Source organism: Peromyscus eremicus, chromosome 8a, assembly GCF_949786415.1.
Source record: "Peromyscus eremicus chromosome 8a, PerEre_H2_v1, whole genome shotgun sequence".
NCBI lineage: Eukaryota > Metazoa > Chordata > Mammalia > Rodentia > Cricetidae > Peromyscus > Peromyscus eremicus.
In genome coordinates, this window is record NC_081423.1 from 15295419 (window position 1) to 15317428 (window position 22010).

The window sequence follows — 22010 nt, forward strand, 5'->3', positions numbered from 1 at the left end:
CCAGCCAATCTAGCTAAATTAGTGAGCTCCAGGTGGACGGTGGCTCTGGAAGAAACCCAGTGTCAATCTCTATCCTCCACACACATCTGCACACATGTGCATGGGCACCTGCACAAATGTGGGCGCACACACAAAACCTTAAACCCAATATGAAATGATACTTAATCAAGAGACAGGGCAAATTAGAGACAGATGGGGTTCTGCCAGCCCACCAGGACACTTTAGGGGAAACTTCAAAAAGCTGGATTATGCTCTGAAGTAATAGAGCATATCACAGTAGGTACATGGCAGTGACAGTCCCTTGATGGCCTCCTCAAGCATCTGGCGCTGTAAGTCACCCTACATGCCACAGTTCTATATGCATGAAGCGCAGGTTTGCTATGTCAGTGTCATAAGCATGTGGGGAATGTGTTGCATGCAAGGTATGGCACTGGGCTAAACAGGAGTGAGCCTCAGCTCACAGAGTCTCATGGGGCCGTCTTTGTCTATGCAGTCCATCACCGACCCTGACAAACTGTCCAGTGTACCAGCTGCCATATGACCCTCCTGGTCTCCCTTTCCCTTCTCCTGCCTTGAAGCCATCTCCCAGCTTTGGGAACTAGGGTCACTCTTCAAAGGGGTTTATATGCTTTAAAGAACCAGGAGGCAACAAAATGCCGAGTGATCAGAGCTCCCTTAGTTGGAACTAACTGCCTGGGAACAGCAGTTTTACCCAGCAAGCAGAAATGGCAAGGGAGACTCTTCGTCTCTGAAAAGCAAAGCTCTGCATTTGAATTTAAATAAAAATGAACCATATAAAGGCAGAACAGGACACTTGGGAAGGGTCATAGAGACAGATGAGGTTCCGCCAGCATAGCAGGACACTTTACAGGAAACTTTTTAAAAAGTTCAAGTATGCTTCAAAGTAACAACAGAGAGCATTACAGGGTAGATACACAAGAAGGTGACTGAAAGTCTCTAATAGAGAAAAACAAGCATGGAGAACTCAGGGGAGGCCCTCAGAAACAGTTAGAGACAGTGAGCGGGGTGGGGAGCGGACAGTGCTCAGGACAGCAGGAGAGCCCAGAAGCTGGGGACCACTTCCTAATGTCATCAGGTGAATGCATCAGAAGAGAGAGGACATGAGGACAGCAGAAAGGATGGGCTGGCCTGGTAGCCCTCAAACATGGGCAAACCCCTCAGCCAAGGGGCAGCAAATCCATTCAGCTGGAATGTGGAATGACCTCTGCCTGACTCTCCCACCGGGGAACTTTGCTCTCCTTGGGGTTCCTCAGCCCTCTGACAGGAAGTGCAGCTCACAGAGATCTCCGTGGGTCTGACTGGCCTCCCAGCTCCCACTGCTCCAAGCCTCTAGAGCACTCCGAAGGGCTGAGTTGGGCCGCAGTCTTAGTTTCTTTCCTTTTGCTTGTTTTGTTTGTTTTTCTTTTCTTGAGACAGGGTTTCTCTATGTAACAGCCCTAGCTGTCCTGGAACTCATTCTGTAGACCAGGCTGGCCTCGAACTCAGATCTGCCTGCCTCTGCTGGGATTAAAGGTGTGTGCTACCACACCCAGCTGAGAGTCTTAGTTTCTAACAAGCTTCCCAGTGATGCTAATGCACCACTTCCTAGGGAGCACACTTCTGAGATGAGGCTCTAGCAGACCAATTTCAAGTCAAAGAGAACAAGCCCCGAATCGGGGAGCTGGAAAAGCCCTTTCTGGGGTCCAGCACCCTGAAAGGGCAATCCTAGGGTCAGTGATCCCTCTACAGAAGCCCCAAGTACAGTGACTTAGGGCTTAGGTGGGCAACTAACAGCAGCTGAACTATGGGAATCTCCCAATAAAAGTAGGGGATGCCAGACTACAGTGGGCAAGCCTACAGTCCAAGCTACTCCAGAGATTGAGGCAAGCTGATCGCAAGGTGGGAGGCCAGGCTGAGAAACATAACAAGACTCCATCATGGGAGGTTAGCGGGGGAGACTTTACCGCCCCCCCACCCGAGGAAATGAGAAGGGTGGAGTCAAGATGTACGAGTTAGGTACCTTAAACAACAACCCAGGCACTCAGAACTTGCTCAGAGGACCAAACCCCAGGAGCTGTCCGTCTGCACACGTGTCTAAATGGAATCATCTCTGCCCCACCCACTCCTGCGCACAGCCTCTGCCGTGTCTTCCTCCAGGGGAGAGGTAACTGCTAACAGGGAGCCTCCGGTGACTCAGGCGTCCAGAAGCCGAATCTGTGCCCTGCAGCTGCAGTCACAGGACCCTGTTCTCGCCTTCCGTTGAGCCCTCCAGTCGCAGCCTGTCCTCGCTCACTCCAGGACCCCTCTGTCCTCCCTGAGTCCCTGTCTAGGCTCATCTTCAGGAGTGTCCCTAACTCCCAACCCTCCCAGGTACAACCCTGAGCCTTAACGTTCCCACAACATCGGTGTAGCCCCGCTTTAAAAGATGTGCCACTATCACCGTGTTCCCGGGGGTACCTCGGGTAGCCCCCTGGGATGCTGAGGTCCTACAAACGTCCCTTTGTGTCCAGTGCGGGACACACAGGAAGTGCTCAGAAGCAGCTGCGCGGGGGTCAGGGGCTCGCAGGGCCCGGCAGACGCAGCCAACGGGACCCTCACCTTGTAGACTTTGCCGAAGGCGCCATCGCCCAGCTCGCCCACAATCTCCCACACGTCGTTGGGGTCCAGGTCCCGGCGGACGTGCTCATATTCCCGGGACTTTCTCTTCTCGAAGTTGGACAAGCGCAAGATGCGGCGGAAATTGGCGAAAGCCATGCTAGGTCCGGAGCGCGGCGGGAGGACTTGCGGCTTCGCAGAGCCGCCCTCCCCGCAGCGCAGCGCTGGCCAAGTGAGCCGGTCGCTGCCGGGAGCTGCCGGAACCGCGGCCCGCCCGCCCCGCCCTCCCCGCCCCGCCCCGCCCCCTCCTGGACCCGCCCGCAGGACGCCCGGCACCCGCGCGCGCGCCGGTCCCTGCCGGCTCCACCTGCTCCGCGGCGCCCCGAGACCCCTCAATTGGCTGCGGGAGCTCCCGGCTCCGCCCGCGCCGCGGGGCACTCTGGAGACTGTAGTCCGCCGGATGGCCGGCCCGAGGGCCCTTGGCGCCTCCCGGAACCCCAAACCTTCGGGGTTCGGCTATCGCCCTGCGATCGTCGTCGATGCCAAGCTGGTGCATCAGCGCGTAGAATGTGCCTACAGCGGCCTGGCTCGCCCTTTTCCCGTGCTGGATGCTTGCGCCCCTCGCCCCGGGTTCACGCTGGTCCTCGGTGCTGCTCGCCCCAGGGTTCACGCGAGTTCCAGACTGCCTTCACCCCGCTTCCTACGTGGATCTCAAGCGCGGTGCTGCCTCCAAGCGTGCAGAAGGCAGAGCCCCGCGGCCGCGTGCCCCCCAATCCGGGCCTTTCCCCGCCCCCGCCAGCCACAGAGGACCAGGACTCAGAACAAGAAAAACAGAGTTCCTTTAGGACCTATTAGGCTTCGTGGTAGGTTAGCAGATATAGTCCTTATTAAGTAAAACTTTCTAGTTCTTTTACCAATTAAAAAAAAAAAAAAAAGCCCGATTAGACATAAAACCGGAGACATCCCTGGTACATTTCTTCTCCATCCTGGCGGCGGGACCCTCGTCGCTCCACCCTAGCTGCTGGGGTCCTGCAGATTGCAAGGCGCCTTTCCTTGGTATCAGGACGTGGGTTCTAGCGCACAGTGCTGCGGGCTGAGCAGCTGGAGGGCCTGTGATGGTGACCCTCCCCATGAACAAGTGATTCTCACACTAACTTTGAGAAAGTTGCTACTCCCCTTCCTCTGGACTCAGTTCGAAAATATTCCTGGAGCCGCGCGCAAGCGCGAAGTGCGGTTTCCCATTAGGAAAGCCGGCTAGAGAGTGAATATGGTGCTCTGGGGATTCGTGGGTGCAAAAGGCGCCCCCGAATAAAGGCTGCCCCACTTTCGATTGTTCCCGCCGCTGAATGAGTGTGGGGAAATTGTATTATTGAAAGAAGGAAATGTCACGCAAAATTGCTCTCATTGAGTCAGCCTGTGAACGAACCGAGGGGTAGGTCTGTCACTGGGTTCGGTGGGACCCGCTGAAGTCTGTGCAGCTATACCGGGTAGGGTCGCGAGAGCTCCAGAAGAAAACACAGTGAGAATAAAAATAGAAAGGTCCTCTCCAAAATGTCATGCTACGTGAAGGAAGCCAGACCGCAGGAGGTATGACTGCATTTATATGACCGGTCCAGAAAAGGCAAAGCTGTGGAGAGCCGGTTAAGGGTTGGCTTCCAGACGTGGGGACTGGCTGGAATGAACGATGCGGAATCTCACTGGGGTGATGAAAATGCCCGGAAAAGGAACTACAATGACAGTTCTACAACTCGGGAAACTCGTCCCAAATCACTAGAGCGTCTTTTGTTTTCGTAAGGTGTTGGGGGGAGGGGGGATATGTAAATTATATATGAAAAACGCAGCAATAAAGGGAGGTTCAACAAAGCCAAAGGTACTTACAAACTGACGTTAAATCGGGTTTCGTTCTTCTGTCTCTGGCTTCGGGGTCTCACAGTGGCCTAGAGATGCATGAAGATAGCCGGAGGGTTGTGCCCCTCCCCCACCCTGCTTTCTGGAACAACTTAAAATGGGAATTATCAATTCCTTGTAAGTACGATAAATAGTGCTTTTGATGTGTATATCTCAATTAATAGTCTGAGTTTGCATAGTTTTGTTGTCTGTTTGTCTGTCTGTTTGTTTGTTTCAGGACAGGGTTTCTCTGTGTAACAGCCCTGGCTGTCCTGGAATTCACTTTGTAGACCAGGCTGGCCTCGAACTCAGAGTCTGCCTCCAAAGTGCTGGGGTTGAAGGTGTGTGCCACCACTGCCCAGGAGAGTTTGCATAGTTTTATTAGACGCTTTTCAACTCCTTTGAATTGCTGGTCCATGTCCTTTGCCATTTTTGTTGTTGCTGGGTTTGGGAGGAGGTGATTTGTTTTGTTTTGTTTGAGACAGGGTCTTTCTATGTAGTCCTAGATGTCCTGTAATTTGCTCTGTAGACCAGGCTGGCCTCAAACTCACAGAGATCCTCCTACCTCTGCCTCCTGAATGCTGGGATTAAAGCTATGCACTACCACCCATGCCCTACTCTTTGCACATTAAAAAAGTCAGATTTCCTGTCTGTTTTGATTCTAGGAATTTTGTTTTTTATTTATTTGTGTATGCATTCATGGTGTGTGTGTGTGTATGTGTGCATGCATGCTTATAGGTGAGTGTGCAAGAGCATGCATATATATGTGGAGGTCAGAGGACACTTTTAAGAGTTGGTTCTCTCCTCCCACCATGTGGGTCCTGAGGAGACCCCCAGGCCCTACTGAGCCATTTCACTTGACCTGATTTTTTTTTGAGACACCTCCCCCCTGCTCTGGACCTGAATATTTAAAGATACTATCTTAGTGGGTTTAGATATTAACACTTCCCCCCTGCTCTGGACCTGAATATTTAAAGATACTATCTTGGTGGGTTTAGATATTGAAAATGTTTCCTCTCAACCTTTCATCCATATGTAAACTTTGTTCATAGTGTCTTCTGTTGAACAAGTATGAATAATACTGATATAATAAAATCTGCTTTTATCTGTGGTTATTTTCCCTTCTACTGAGGACTGAACCCTGGACCTTGTACATAGGAAACATGCTCTGTGACAGAACTACACCCCCAGGTGGGTCATATTTTTTAACTTGAAAAAAAAAATCAACTTAAGGGGCTGGAGAAATGGCTCAGTGGTTAAGATCAGCGGTTGCCCTTCCAGAGGAAGAGTCTATTCCTAGCACCCACAGGGCATTGCAGGCATCTGTTGCTCCAGTTCCATGTGATGACCCCCTCTTCTGGCCTTCCCAGGCACAGCATGCAGGTGGTGCAGACATACATGCAGACAAAACACCAATAGACATTTAAAAAAAAAAATTTAGGCCAAGCATGGTCGTGCACACTCTGAATCCCAGCACTAGGGAGGCAGAGGCAGGTGGATCTCTGAGTTCAAGACCAGCCTGGTCTACAGAGCAAGTTCCAGACCAGCCACGGCTACACAGAGAAACCCCGTCTTTAAAGACCAACAATCAAATTTATTGATGATTAATCTACATTAAATAGACATGCACCCCTTGCTGGACAGTGGTGGGGCACGCCTTTAATCCCACTACTTGGGATCTCTGTGAGTTTGAGGCCAGCCTGGTCTACAAAGTGAGTTCCAGGACAGGCTCCAAAGCTACAACTGCCTACAAAGAAACCCTGTCTTGAAAAACCAAAGAAAGAGAGAGATGATGTCTTGAAAAACCAAAGAGAGAGAGAGAGAGAGAGAGAGAGAGAGAGAGAGAGAGAGAGAGCAGGAGGGGGGAGAACAAGGGAATCCGTGGTTGATATGTAGAATTAAATTATATTGTAAAATAAAATAAAATAAAAAGAAAGAGAAAGAAAAAGAAAGAAAGAAAGAAAGAAAGAAAGAAAGAAAGAAAGAAAGAAAGAAAGAAAGAAAGATGCACCCCTTAAGGCTCACTGTTCAGTGAGTTTTGTCAAGACAAGACTGTTACCACAGACAGGGTAGAGAACATTTCCATTGCCTCTTCAGGCAATTCTCATTCCCACTCCTTTCAAACTTTTCCCCCAGTGCTGGAAATTAAACCCAGGCTCTTGGCATGCCAGTCCAGTGCTCAGTCAGAGCCACACACTGGCCTCTGTTAACGTCTTCTAACCCAGCCTGTTTCCGAGACTCACTGTGTTGAATGTATTCATCTTCATTGCCAGGTAGTACTCTACTGTATGGATATACTGTCGTCATTAACACATTCAACTGCTGAAGGACAGTTGGTGTTGGGGTCTATCCATCTGGTGATTATGAATAAAGCTGATGCAAACACATGGTGTCAGAGTCTTTGCATGGAAATGATGGAGCTCAGGACATATGACCTCAAAATATGTCACTTTGTCAACCTTCGTCCAATGGGTCCCTTCCCTGTCCTTGAAGGAAAGGATAAAGACTGAGAATCGACTCAACTGACCCCTTACAATCATTAGGTTATCCTTTCTGTCCTCTAGCCACACATCCCTACAACTGAGTCTCCATTCTTCACCAAGCCTAAACATCACACAAACACACCTATTTCTTTCTTTGGGTCTACATTTCCTTATGAACACTCCCATCTGCATACAACTTAACTAGCAGTCAAGATGGTGCTCTCCTGGAATTCCAGCATCCAGGAAGCAAAGCCTGAACCACACAGTATGCTCCAGGCAGCCTGAGGCGCAGCAAGACCCTGTCTCAAAAAAAAAAAAACAAAAAATAGTCGGGTCGTGGTGGCAGTGGGGCACACCTTTGATCCCAATACTCTGGGGGCAGAGGCAGGTGGATCTCTGAGTTCAAGGCCAGCCTACAGAGTGCCAGGGCTACACAGAGAGACCTTGTCTCAAAACAAACAAACACACACAAAACAGTAAACAAACTAGTAAACATGTGCTATTCTGCTGTTACTCTGCCTTTGATTTTACTAAATGTGTGGGAGTTTTTGTCACATCAGACAATTCTCTGCAAATACAAGTCATTTTAATTCTGACACTGGGAGTTAGCAAACACCCCAGAATGTAAGGGATCCTTCGCACAAGACTGCTCCCCACTTGTCACACTCCAACCATAAGTTCAGGGTGTCTTCTCTGGGTTTTTGATCAACCAGTCATAACATTAGAGGTTCCCATGATTTGTAAGGTTAGGTAGAACTTTGTGTATGCACACACATATATGTCCATCACATATACATGTATATCAATGCACAGATGGATGCACACAGACAGATAACCAAATATAAATGGAGTGTTGTGATCTGGAGGAGATGGGCCAGTGCCATGGCACACACATACACTCACACAATAACCAATACAATTTTAAAAATACAAATGGTAAGAAAAAGAAACATACAAGTTTGAAAATTGAAATGATTTATGAAACATGACAAATGATACATAGATCTGGGGGTTCCTGATTGAAGTAGGTCTTCAGACTTCTAAGGGACCATTAGGGAAATCGAATGCTGACTTGGTATTTGAGGGTGTTAGATGACCACCCACAGGTATGATAACGTTGAAGACTCACGCTTTTTAGAATATATACTCAAATATTTGCACATTAGCTGTTTTGTTGGAGACTTGCTTCCAAATAACCCAGGAACTGTGATGGGGTGGAATGGAGGTGGATGAGCTGGGACTGGTCTGAACTGTTGACCTGAGTGACAAGTCACGAAGCTTGAGGCTGCTGATCTGTTCCACTTTGGATAGGCCTGGAACTGTCCATCATGGAAGAGAGAAGTAAAACAACAGAGACTGTGTTAGCCGGGCATTCTGCTTTGGCTTCTGGTAACTACACTTTGGTCTTTCAAAGATTCCTTCTTAGCCAGGTGGTGGTGGTGCATGCCTTTAATCCCAGCATTTGGGTGGCAGAAGCAGGCAGATCTCTGTGAGTTCAAGGTCAGACTGGTCTACGTAGTGACCACCAGGTGGGCTAGGATGTTGATAATGAGACAATCTCTCTCTCCATATATATACATATACATATATAGAAAGCAAGTAGCCTAAACATTTATACAGACATAAATTCCTTCCCTTTGGCTTTATATTAGTATACTTGTTCAAGGCTCTTTCAGTACTTCTGGGTGTGTTTCCATTTTCCTTCCTAATAAGCCGTCTTGTCTAGAGTGGCCCCAAGAGCTGCTTCGGTACTCGGCTCAGGTGGCTCCTCCTGGTCTAGAAGGCAGACAGGAAACATTCCCACACAACAAAGCCAGAGAACTGTGAGAGGCCATTTCATTACCTCTCATTGTCCCCTCTAGGTCTGCCGGGTCATCTCAGGGACCCTGTCCAACATTCTAGTTCTGAGGCAGAATTCTCCATTCCGTGTTGGGTTGCCAGAGCCTCCGGCTAAGAGCTGCTGAGATGAAATTGAAGCCAGGGTCTTTTCTGTGGTACCTTTACCTGGACAAAATCTACTGTTTGTTGTCTTTGAGAAATGTGAAGGCCTTGATGGAGTATTTTCACCTTCTGGACGCACACCGAAGGAACACCTTGAATGGTCAGTTCTTTCCCACAGAACCCTAAACTATCTCCTTACCATTTATTTCATCTTGTCAAGGAAGCCGGAGAGAAACTGCCAACAGAGCCGAGACTGACGGCGGTTCAGTGCAGAGGACAAAACCACCAGCTCTGGGGTCAGGCTGGGCTCTACCCACAATTCCTTGGTGATTTGATGAGCATGTCGTCTCTTCTTTGAGGCTCAATTTCTTCTTCTATCCTCTCATGTCTCTCCCACCCCTTGTCATCCCCCCTCCTCCCCACAGGGTCCTTTCCCACATTTGTGTTATTTTGTTTTGTTTTGGGACTCAAAACCAGGGTTTAACAAGGTTTAACCAGGGCTGTCTGTCTAATGGTGTTTGTGAGTTACCAAAAATGTCTATCAGCTCTGTCACCAAGAGTCCAGATGCTAAAAAAAAGGCCAGGTGAAACAGCCTGGGTAAGAACAGCCTCAGTATAAATAAGATTTTCAACCAATCCAACCATCACTCTTACCTCTCGGAGGAAAATGTCACAGTGAAGAAAGAACATTCATAAAGGATTTTTTTTTTAGACAGGTCTCACTATGTCTCCTTGCCTAGCTTGGCTCTCACAGAGATCCCTCTACCTCTGCCTCCTGAACGCTGAGGTTAATGCTGAGGTGTGCACTTGGATTCTTGTCTTAAGAAACAAATGAAGCCAGGCGGTGGTGGTGCACACCTTTAATCCCAGCACTTGGGAGGCAGAGGCTGGTAGATTTCTGTGAGTTCAAGGCCAGCCTGGTCCACAAAGTGAGTTCCAGGACAGGTTCCAAAGCTACACAGAGAAACCTTGTCTCAGAAACAAAACAAAACAAAAACAAAAACAACAAAGAAACAAACAGTAATGAGCGAGGGGCTGTAGCTCAGTAGCAGACATATTAATCATGGACTCAGGCCCCGGCACCGAAAAGAATGAAACAAAACCAGCGGACTGAAGAAGCCTCCTTTTCCTCACAATGTCATGCCTCACCTTCCTCTGTGCATATAGATTGGCATGAAATGTGATACCAGTCCTCCTCAGCCCAGATAAGACAGCTGCAGGGCACCAAGCTGTCCCTCAGAAAGCTAAGCCACACTGTCTCCCTGGGACGTTTGTGGAACAGAATCTCATCTCCCTAGTAACCACATAATCCCCCAATGACACAATACCCTGGAGGTCCAGGCCTGCTATCTGATCACCAAGGGTAGGGACAGTGACCTGAAAGAGGACAGCACAGCTTTATGGTTTGCTTCCTGGGAGAACAACCTCAGGCCTTGGGGACTTGGGTGACCAGAGTCATCTTGCAAAACAGCATTGATTCCATAGCTACCAGGTCCCTCAGGACACACCTCCCGGAGCACTCTGCCATCCCTGTGGGGGTGCAATGTGTTGCTCTGAGTGCTCACACCTGGTGGGGCACACAGAAGGATCCACCACATGGCCACCAGGCCAAAGCTGACATTGTGATCATAGGCTCATTGTGTCCTGGCTGCTTCCAGCTGGGATTCCAAATGACATTGACAAAAGGTTTTAGATACTCAGTGGAGCTCAGAAATAGTTTTTTTTTTTTTCTTTAAAGCATTTTCAAAAATATTTCATGTGTATGTTTGGCTGCTTGTATATCTGTATACCACTTTTGTGCCTGGTACCTGTGGAGGCCAGAAAGGACACCGGATCCCCTGGAACTGGAGTTATAAAAAATTGTGAGCTACTATATGGATGCTGGGAATTGAACTTGGATCCTCTGGAAGAGCAGCCAGTGCTGTTAGCTGCTGAGTCATCTCTCCAGCCCATTTGTTTTCTGAGACAGCACCTGACTCTGTAGACCAAGCTGGGCTTGCACTGATAGTAATCCTTCTGCCTCAGCCTCCCAAGTGCTGAGATTATTGGCATGAGCCACCATACCCAGGTCTGGAGATAGCTTTGGGAATCCAGAGGCAAAGGGGAAGCTGGGTAGGATGGCTGCAATTCTGAGTCCAGCGTGGTCTTCTACATACAGTTCCAGGCCAGCCATCAGTGAGATCCCATATCAACAGCAAAACAAAACAAAACCAACCAGCCAACCAACCAACCAAAAACAATAGAGGAGAACCACACATAAAATCAGACTTGAAAAATCTCATAGCTGGATTTCTTTCCTTTCCTTTCTTTTTTTTCTTTTTCTTTCTTTCTTTTTTTTTTTGTTTTTTGAGACAGGGTTTCTCTGTGTATCCTGGCTGTCCTGGAACTCGATTGGTAGACCAGGCTGGCCTCGAACTCAGAGATCTGACTGCCTCTGCCTCCCAAGTGCTGGGGTTAAATGTGAGCGCCACTACTGTCCTGCTCAATTTTCATTTAAAATTTCAATTTACTTCTGAAACAACAGAAATGCAACCACAGACACATTTTAATAGAGAAAACAATGGATGCAGGTGTGTGCTCCTGTGTCTGCCATCCATGATACCCACAGACTATTTATTTACTTAATTTTTCAACTGGAAAGAGAAAAAGCCTTCTTTGACTTACACGCCAGGTCACAACCCATCAGTGTGCTGCTCCCATCCTATCCCGGCTGTAATGGTTGGTATGTGGTATGACAAGTAGGAACCTTCCTGTTCATTAAGTTACAGCACTTTCCCTGGATGTGTCTGGGTTAGTATGTGTTAACTCATGCACAAAAGATGTGGCTTCAGCTGGGCAGTGGTGGCTCACACCTTTAGTCCTAGCACTCGGGAGGCAGAGGCAGGCAGATCTCTGTGAGTTCGAGGCCAGCCTGGGCTACCAAGTGAGTTCCAGGAAAAGGCGCAAAGCTACACAGAGAAACCCTGTCTCGAAAAACCAAAAAAAAAAAAAAAAAAAAGTGAGACCCACAGAGCAGCAGCAGCCATATCACACTGGAGCTGAGAGCAATGTGGAGTCTGCCCCACGTCACATTCCCTGAAGCAGGAACTGCGGTTTGACAAGATCCCTAAGCAACTGATGTACTGGCAATGAGGTGTGCTACCACTTCCCTGTCGGGTTCTCATTTTGCTGAGACGAGGCATTCAAAAGTGCTTAACATAGGGAAGGCTCCCTCCCTCCACAGCCAGAAGCCTTAGCTCTGTGTAAGCATGAAAATTCTAGGAACTCCCTCAGAGGAGAGGAATGATTTTATTTTTTTCTTTTTTAATGCCGAATGCTGTTTATTGAAAGAGGGAGGAGGTCTTAAATACAGGCTTACAGCACAATGGGAGAACCCCGGAGGGCAGAAGTTCACTACCGATGTTTTACAATCTTGCATCTAAGCTGTTAATGCCCATTATACACGATACACAGACAAGGAACTTCCCTTAAGCATTCAGGAGGGTGGAACCTGGCAGGGAATTAGCATAGGGAGGATATCAAGATCAAGATCAGCAAGCAAGGCAACAGTTACCCAAAACGGGGACCAGGGCCCTACAGGTCCCCCTTTTACTAAAAAATGAGCTTCTGACTTAGGTTGCTCGGGACGTCAGCAGGTTACCGTACCTGTCATGGAGACACTTGCCCAGGCCACACAGGCACTCTGTCTTAGGTTGTGAGCGCCCCCCAGGCATTACCCGTCTCTGAATACTCATTATCATACAGGCTCAATCATGGGTGAGCTGCAGAGTTAACTGCTGCCAAAGATCTCAAAGTGGCACTGGGCTTGCAATCTATGTGTTCGACACAGAAAAGACCAACAGAGGTCCTATCCCACCCATAGCCAGTAGGCTAAAGGCAATTGAGCCATTCCCTTCCTTAAGGAGCCTTACTGCAAATTGGAGTCCTTGTAAGATGGTATCCCAAAAGCACATGGAACTTGAGTTTATAAATTTATTTTATAAATAAATTTTCAAAGCCAATCGAGATTTATATAACTATTGAATTAAATTTATTATGCCCAATAGGATGAAAGATTAATTAACTGTTGTAGCTACTTTTGCTGCCAGGGTCTCCACTGTGCTAGCTGTAGTAAGCAATTATGAAATGGTAATCCCAGAAACAGTAGCAGCGGTGGCCGCCACTGCTATAACAGCAACAACGGCAGCAGCAATGTCAAATTCTCTTCTGGAGCGTGTGAGCATCCACTGGTATGGACATAACTCCAGGAACACGAACCACCAAGGCCCATTTTTCTTGATCCCAGCACGACTTAGGCTGGCAGCTCTTCTGGAGAATCCAAAAGCATGTCTATAGTTCCTAGGCTTATGTTAATGCTTGCCAAAGCTGGCCATATTGGGCTCTCAATTCCCATTGGCATCAGAAGTGGAGAGTTTTTCATTAAGGCCCAATAGGTCTCTGTCATGTTGGGTTTCAGCAGCAGTCACAAGGCGCACACAGAACTCAGGAATCCAAAGAGGAACCTCATTGTCCTGAGGAAAGACATAAACAGAACCCCGGGCCCACACCAACACCAGATCGGGTCTCCTCCAAGTGCTAGTAGAAAGAGAGGAATGATTTTAAACTTCCCATTCTGATGAAAGGAATCATGGGAAAGGCTGAGGAAAACATTAGGATCTTTGAAAAAATATTTTTTTAGAAGATTTATTTACTATGTATACAGTGTTCTGTCTGAATATACACCTGCACACCAGAAGAGGGCACCAGATCTCATTACAGATGGTTGTGAGCCACCATGTGGTTGCTGGGAATTGAACTCAGGACCTCTGGAAGAGCAGCCAGTGCTCTTAACCTCTGAGCCATCTTGCCAGCCCCGAAAAAATATTTTATGTTGGTATCTGTATGTGCTTGATGTGTGTGTACACACGTGTGCATGGGAAGGTCAAAGGGCAACCCTGGGGAGTTCATTCTCTCCTCATACTTTTACATAGGTTCTGGGGATCAAACTCAGGTCTCTAGGCTTGCACAAGTGTCTTTCCTGGCAGAGCCATCTCTCCCACCCTTAACATCTCCCACTCTCCCATCCTTAACAAAGTAGAATGAAGCTCTCCTTCCTCGAACAAAGAGAACCTCATTCATCAGCAGCTTGTCTGTCGTTGGTGATATGTCTGTAACCGGGGTCAGGAGCCAAGCAATGACCACTACCATGTTGTCTGGGCATGTATGTCAACTGGTCATGCAGCATCCATAACTTGGCACATTGCTTCTCCACAGCAAGGGCAATTAAAGGCTTGAGGAATTGTGGAAGGTTCAGTGTGAAGCCAGAAATAAAATACTGTCATTCTTCTTCCCAGTACAATAAGCTTCCAACACTTCTGCCTTTTTATGTGGCTCCTGATTTAGTATTTTGGGACAGCTCTAGAACAATCCATCTCGTCCTCTCCCCTCCAGATGTGCTGTTCTTTCATTTTCTCCACCACGTGACTAACATGAAAATCACACAGATCAAGATGATATTTGACATGCTGGACTGGACAGCTGTAGGAGAGATTGGTTTTGACCAGTTCTATGTGTTGGTTTGCATAGTGCTGTCACATCAGGTGAGTGCCAGTGTTGGAGGGGGCAGAAGAGAGAGGGCTGGGCTGTCCCCCGTCTTGGTAAAGCTGGCACTGAAGTGAGAGCACAGTGGATTGCTTTTCTATCACTACAAATGGGTGGATAGAAAATAAAACGGGAACTTCATTGTTGGTTCCTGAATCAACCTGGACATTCTAGCACCTTCCCAGCTTCTCTCTGCAGCCGCCACTCATCTCCAGCCCTCCCACATTGCCTCTCCGTGTCAGGAAAATGTTGCCCCTGCCCACCTTTCTTGGCCTGCCTGTCCTCCAACTGGCTGATGATTTTCAAAGCACCACCATCCATCCCAAGCACCTCACTCACTCCTGCCCTGGTCTTTGGGTTCAGAGACTTTTCTGCTGAGGCCGAAAGAAAGGGAAGAGAGGTATTATTCTCTGGGTCCCACCCTCACCATGAGACACTAGTTGTGCATTTGCTAGCTTCTGCTCCTTGAGGAAAGGGATCTTGTGCGAGTACCAAGGTCAAAGCTTCCCAAGATCATCAGTGCATGGTGGGAGAGAGGGTTGTTTATTAAGCAGAATTGTCATCACAGAAGGTTCCATTGAATGTGGGGCTCATGTGGGTCTTGTCCCTCTTCACACAGCCCTTTCCCCAAGTTTGGGAGTTTGCTCTTTGCTCTGAGCTCTCTAGGGAATGGCTGGTAACTATGTAAATTTTTTTTTTTTTAAAGATTTACTTATTTATTATGTATACAGTGTTCTGCCTACATGTATGCCTGCAGGCCAGAAGAGGGCACCAAATCTCATTATAGATGGTTGTGAGCCACCATGTGGTTGCTGGGAATTGAGCTCCTCCAGGACCTCTGGAAGAGCAGCTAGTGCTCTTAACCTCTGAGGCACCTCTCCAGCCTCCAACTATATAAATCTTGGTGTAACACCCTTACAACAGGGTAGCACCAACATTCTCACACATTTCTCTCCAAACAGAACCATCTGGAAGATCAGTTTATGTATCGCCATTCCCGGCCGGTTTTTGACCTGCTCGACTTGGATGGGGAGTTGAAAATAGGTGCATCCAATTTCGAAATGTACAGATTTCTCTTCAATATTAAAAAGCAGGAACTCCGAGACCTTTTCCATGACTTTGACATCACAGGTGACCGAGTAAGTGCAGATTTGTGAACTGTGGGGCAGAGGGTCATGTCCTGCACCAGTGCTGGTGATGGTGTGGAGGAGGCTGGCAACAGGCTGGGACTGGGAAAAGAACCGAGACAAAGAGGTCCTGGCGGAGAAAGGATTGGTTAAGTGCCTGAACTTCAGGTGGTGCAGGCACACAATTATAGAGGTTTCTTTTTTTTTTTTTGGTTTTTTGGTTTTTTGGTTTTTCGAGACAGGGTTTCTCTGTGTAGCTTTGCGCCTTTCCTGGAACTCACTTGGTAGTCCAGGCTGGCCTCGAACTCACAGAGATCCGCCTGGCTCTGCCTCCCGAGTGCTGGGATTAAAGGCGTGCGCCACCTAGAGGTTTCGAGGAAGTAGACGAACATGGTGCTAACATGGTGGTCAGGGAAGCATTTATAGATTTGAATAAGCAGAAAGGAAGAGATTCTATAATAGAACCAAGTGAGAAAAATCCTGAAAAAAGGGGGGCGGTGGTGGCGCACGCCTTTAATCCCAGCACTCGGGAGGCAGAGGCAGGCGGATCTCTGTGAGTTCAAGGCCAGCCTGGGCTACCAAGCGAGTTCCAGGAAAGGTGCAAAGCTACACAGAGAAACCCTGCCTTGAAAAAAAAATCCTGAAAAAGTTCTGGGGTGATGGCAGCTTCTGCCTGTGTAAAGGTAAGCAGGTGACCTCAGTGGGAAGATGACATGGAAGCACGACAAGGTGACCCTGTTCCCACGATGGTCTGCAACAGGCTTCACTGTCCCTGGGTACCAGGCCTCCAGTCAGCCTGTAACTGTCCTAATTCCTATGCCTCTAAGTTTCCAGACTCTAGAGTAAGACATGATTACCACCTTACTAAACTTTCTTTTTTCCTCCCTCCTCCCCTAATAAAAGCTGCTTAATTACAAGGAATTTAAGCTGTACACAATCTTCTGCACTGACAAATCCACAGACAGGAAGAAAAGGAGGAAAGAAAGAGAGGAAGAGAGAGCGAGAGAAAGGGGGAAAGATAAAGAGAGGTACCATCATCTAAAGAAGACATATTCGACTGGGATGAGCCAGAGTCGGAGTATCCTTTGATACCAAAGTGAGCATGACAATTAAAATTAACATGGCCACAATGAAGCAGAGCACCAAAGTACATATCTTTATTTTGTGTATGTCTGTCTGTTTGTATTGTTCACTTATTTACTTATTCATCGAGACAGGGTCTCACAGTGTAGCCCTGGCTGGCCTGGAACTGGCTATGTAGACCAGACTGGCCTCGAACTCAGAGACCTGTCTCCTGAGTGGTAGGATTAAAGGTTTGCACCATTCATACCCAGTGTCTTTTAATCTTTCTGAAACAGGGGCTCATGTAACTCAGGCTCGCCTCAAATTTACTATACAGTTGAAGATGACCCTGGGCTCCTAATCCTCCTACCTCCACCTCCCAAATGCCGGGATTACAAGGTATGTGCTTCTGTGCCCAGCTATCAAAATGGGTTTCTATACCTGAGCTACACTGTCCCCAAGCAGCCATTCTGTTCATGTGGTCCAGTTTTGCTTCTGCCTTTTAGCAGGCCATGCTCACAGTTAACTGATGACCTATGGAGCCCAGCAGTTGATGGAAGTGACCCTTTCCCACTCTTTGTCGACGGTCCAATGCTCTTGGGATTCTTTCTAGGCTAAGCCCAATTGGATGCCAGATTCTTGTGGGCCAGTGGTGACAAGGCAGGCTGACTTTTAAGGATATGGAGCTAGTCTTTTTTTCCTTTGAGACTAACTGTTGCCCAGGCTGAGCTCCAACTTGCGGGATGAAATGATTCTCCTGCCTCAGGCTTGGGTTAACTGGGTCTGCAGGAGTATGTCACTGTCCCAGCTCAGGCTGTGTATTCCTTAGAGTTCAATTATTCCAACATGTGAAGTGCTTAGAAAACAGAATAAAACTTACTTGGGCAAAATATTATCATATGCCCGTTTCATTTAAACTTTTCATGAACCAGGCAAGGTCACACATACTTTTAATCCCAGCACTTGGGACACAGAGGCAGGAGGATCTCTGTGAATATGAAAGCAGTCTCATCTACATAGTGAGTTCCAGGACAGCCAGGGCTATGTAGAGACCATGTAGAGAGATCAAAACCTTGAGTGATTTAAAAGTTCTTTGGCATGAGATTTGTGAGCAATGCAGCCGCCCCCCCACCCCCCCACCCCCACGACTGTACCATCATTGTAGCAACTGTGGCAGGGCCCCAGACCTTAGATGGAAGTAGCATTCAGACCATAAAACTCACCATGTAGACATCACCACCTGCCAAAATGAAAACAAAGAGCTAATCCATCAAAGCCCACAGTTCTGGAAAGTCTCTAAATGTACTAACCTTGCTTTGTGGCTTTTGCAATTCTGCTTCTGGCTGTTTTTGTTAACTGAAGTATGTCAACCCAGCGTATGGTTTTTGTGCTTAAGAGCTCTCCCTGAGAAAGGCTCGGGACTGCCCTGGGATGCAGAACAGTCTAGTCACTGGCTGGCTAATAAAGACTTTCTATTGGCTTAAATCATGTCTGGGCAGTCTTCATCACAAGCATGTGCTTGGTGCCAAGTGAGTTAGTGATTTAAGACACAGAACTTAGGCCTTCAACCCTGTCAACTAGGTGGGACTATTTTGTTTACAAAAGGGGAAACTGAGTCCCAGAGAGATTTAGAAACTTATTCAAACATGTCTCACGGGAAGTAGGACCAGGAAGCTGGTACTCACAGCCTGGGGTCCAAGCTGACTGGACTTTTGGCAGATTTTTTTCATTTACTTTTATTTTATTGGGTGTTTTGCCTGTAGATATGTCTGTGTGAGGGTGCTGGATCCTGGAGTTAGAGTTGTGAGCTGCCATGTGGTTGCTGGGAATTGAACCCAGGTCTCCTAGAAGAGCAGTCAGTGCTCTTCACCGCTGAGTCATCTCTCTAGCCCAGGCAGATTGTTTTTGTGTGTTTGGTGAGGTGGTTTTGTTGAGACAGGGTCACTCTCTGTAGCCCAGGCTGGCCTCCAACCTGTGATGTTCCTGCCTTAGCACCTATGTGCTAGATGCTGAGGTTCGGCATGCTCTACCAGGCCAGACGTCTCTTTAAATTCTAAGCTAACAAATTCAGTTGGCTCAGAAACCCTTGTTTAATGTTTATTACTGCGTCTCTCACTCTAAGTTTCTGACATACACCCAAGACTTTGAGGGTCCCCAATATGACTGATACTCAATACCATAAATCACCTGATTATGCTACCAATGAAGGGGCTGGTATCTGCACAAGACATCTCAAGACCAAGTTCTCAGCACAAAGATGTATTTGCCCCAGAGGGACAGAGGGCAGGGAGTAAGAGACAGGACAGGGAGAAGGGGAAGGGAACACTGGAGAAGGAGCAGGGGTATTTGTCCCAGGGGACAAAGGACTGCCTCTGGATAGAGAGGAGACAGATGTGGCACACAGGAAAACAGCTGGTTTATAAAGATACAGGAAGAAACTCCGTGTTAGGATGAGGTGTTTAATTTTGATTGGACAGGTTAATTAGGTGAGCCAAAGTGGGCTTCTGATTGCTAGACTTTATTTAATACTTTGATAGTTGGACCTTGGTAGTCAGCCTCAGGAAGAAGTGACCAAATAAGGGAACAGACCTTTGGCTATCTTTAGGAATGTAATCTAAGTGTTTTCAGCAAAGCAGAGAGAGGGAATGGGGGAAGGGCAAGGCCTGCTGGAGCCATGCTCAGGCTGGTGAGAATCCCTTCAACCAATGTACAATACTGCTTACCTAAGATCGTTATCTGCCAAGTCAGACTGGGAATTATGAAACCTGTTTATTGTGAAACATCATTAACAAATGGGAGATTTGGCTAACAAGCTTTTGAGCACGATTAAAGCAATTGGCTATAAACACTTCTTCCCATGGTGCTACACCACAGTGAGAATGGGACCAGCAAAACCGAACCTCAGGTAAAACTGGTCACTTCACTTCAATCTTTTTTTTTTTTTTTTAATGTGCATAGATGTTTTGTCATGGGTATTGGGTCCCCTGAACTGGAGTTATAGACAGTTGTGACATGTGGGCACTGGGAATTGAACCTGGGTTCTCTGGAAGAGCAGTCAGTGCTCTTAACCACTGAGCCATCTCTGCAGCCCCTTCAATCCTTTCTATAGAGATAAAGGCACTGCATTGAGGGAATTGCAAGCATCTCTCATCACTCCCCATACCCTTCCAACATTAGGAGTCTGTGGTCACTATAGTGTTTGCACGGGGCAGACAGGAACACTGCAGAGTGCAGGCAGGCACTCCAAAGTGAAAAAATGGCATCTAGAGAATGGCCAAGCCAAAGGGCCTCACCACTGTACTTGTCTTTACAGGGTTTGGTCGCTTTTGAGGCATCTTAGGTGTTTTTGTCAGGCAGCAGCTTTAGGGAGTAGGTGTGATTCTGGGAAGACATTCCAGAGGTCTCTGCGCCCAGAGATGGTCTTGAGCTCCTGGAGCAGATGCAGTACTAAGTTCTTTACTCATAACAGAGGTGGGGGAAGAAAGCTGAAGAGAGCAGTAAGGAGTTAAGCTGTCCTTTCACCCATGGGGGTCCGAGCACACTGTAAAGTGATATGAATAGAACATGGGATTTACTTTTAAACAGTGTGTGTGCCATAGCACACACGTGGAGGTCAGAGGACAACTTGTAGTTGGTTCTGATCCTTCAACCATGTTATAGGGATCAAACTCACTCAGGTCCTCAGGCTTAGGTACAAGTGCCTTTACCTGCTGAGCTATCTTGACATCCCATCAGATCTTAAAACTTTTCAAAGCATCTTCATCACCTAGAGGTCCCTGTGGGTCAGCAGCACATGTCTGTGTAGCACTCATGGGCTGAGGCAGGAGGACTGGAAGGGCATCTTGGGCTTCATAGTGAGAGTCTTGGTGGTTCTAGAGGGTATCAAGAGTTTTAATAAATGAGATTCTGTATAAAAATTAAAATTCAAACCAGTAAATTGATTCTGTGTTGGGACTAGGCATATAAGACACTAACCAATCCATGCTTGCTTTGCTTCAGGGCCTTTTCAGATTTATTTACTTCATTTCATGTGCCTGGGTATTTTGCTTACATGTATGTCTATGCTTGGGTGCCTGCTGCCCTCAGAGGTCAGAAAATGGCATTGAAACTGAAGTTATGGTGAGTTGTGAGCTGCCATGCTGGTGCTGAGGATCAAACCTGGGTCTTCTGCAAGAACAAATGTTTTTACTGCTGAGTCATCTCTCCAGCTCCTGCCCCACTCTCCCCTCCAGTGACAGTTTAAAACATGAGTACATAGGGCTTGGTATGTGAATCAGCAGTAAGAGTATGACATATGTGAGGTCCTAGGTTCCACCCTGCATGTGTCAATGCTTTCCAGTCTGCAGTTTTTATATTGGATTGCAAGTTCCTAGTTACATGAGTGTTCTGGGGCACGGGCAATGGGAAGGGCAGGTGCAGACTATGGGTGGGACACTGGCCTGGGCAAGGTTTCAGACCAGGGCCACAGGCAGATTCCTTCACTCCATGTCAGCCAGCAGGAACTGAGGGGGCACCAAGTTGAGCAAAGTGGTCATGTCTCCGCCAGCGCTTGGATCTCACATCTCCTTACCATCCTAGGCCTCAAGCCTCAGAGCAGGCCAGACCGAGTCACCCGTGTCCAACCTCTGACGGAGTCACCTAGGCTCTCGCCACAGAACTAGAAATGACAAGCTAACAGGCCACATCACAAGAGACCCCAACAGCAGTCATTGGATACTAGCTGTCTCCGAAGACGCTATCCACTGGATTCTTTTTCTAAGTAAAATACATCACAGGATCCGACCAGCTGAGGGATGCTCATTTGCTAGGAGGGCTACCTTCCCCCCACCATGGAGAAAGATAGATGAAAATTACCGAATATCTTCAGGAAAAGAGGCCACTGTCTGCTCTAATCGAGAGGCTGGTATCCCGCCAAATGGGGAAGGCCTTTCGAAGACACCCAGAGGCCATAAAAGGTGGACAGATTTTGTTGTTGTTAAAGACAGGAACTCACTAGGTAGACCAAGGTGCCCTCCGGCTGAGTTTGCCTCCACCTCCCAGTCCAGCCACACCAGGTGAGACTCAGATTTTACTGCTCAGCAGCACACAAGCAGTACTGGCTGCGCCACCTTTCCCATCCGGGTCAACCCATTCAAGACCAAGACCACAGTGCTGCTGAGGCACGCCTCAGTGACCTGCAGCATGTGGTGGAGCAGGGCTTAAGTCTGGTGGTCAGGATCTCACTACCGGTTTCAGAGAGGAAGAAATCTCCCACTTCCCCAGAGCAAGAGCTGGGCGGTGGTTGCGTACGCCTTTAATCCCAGCACTCAGGAGGCAGAGAAAAACAGATTTCTGT

At 47.8% G+C, this 22010-nt stretch overlaps 2 protein-coding genes and 1 long non-coding RNA gene across 4 annotated transcripts in view; 1 reads left to right on the top strand and 2 right to left on the bottom strand.

Annotated features, from left to right (window-relative positions):
- The window catches only part of Stk10 (serine/threonine kinase 10), a 96489-nt gene extending 93643 nt beyond the window's left edge, over positions 1 to 2846 (bottom strand). Inside the window, exon 1 of the mRNA XM_059270234.1 lies at positions 2599 to 2846. Within this exon, the coding sequence (XP_059126217.1) occupies positions 2599 to 2754 (156 nt within the window). The 5' untranslated portion in view covers positions 2755 to 2846. The remainder of the gene's footprint in view (positions 1 to 2598) is intronic.
- A 5077-nt stretch (positions 2847 to 7923) lies between these two features.
- Positions 7924 to 10165, bottom strand: LOC131915897 (uncharacterized). The gene is made up of 2 exons (XR_009380464.1): positions 10056 to 10165; positions 7924 to 8284 (listed from the first exon to the last, which is right to left on the bottom strand). It is a non-coding gene; the product is annotated as an uncharacterized LOC131915897 (long non-coding RNA).
- Positions 8868 to 16747, top strand: Efcab9 (EF-hand calcium binding domain 9). 2 transcript variants are annotated; one of them, XM_059269205.1, is made up of 4 exons: positions 8868 to 9066; positions 14337 to 14485; positions 15449 to 15625; positions 16575 to 16747. In XM_059269205.1, exons 1-4 carry the CDS (start codon positions 8931 to 8933, stop codon positions 16653 to 16655), a joined length of 543 nt encoding a protein of 180 aa, XP_059125188.1. In that variant the 5' UTR covers positions 8868 to 8930; the 3' UTR covers positions 16656 to 16747. The 2 variants fall into 2 exon arrangements, with proteins under 2 accessions (XP_059125188.1, XP_059125187.1); XM_059269204.1 differs by having other exon boundaries at positions 8874 to 9066; positions 16517 to 16747.
- The last annotated feature ends 5263 nt before the right edge of the window (positions 16748 to 22010 follow it).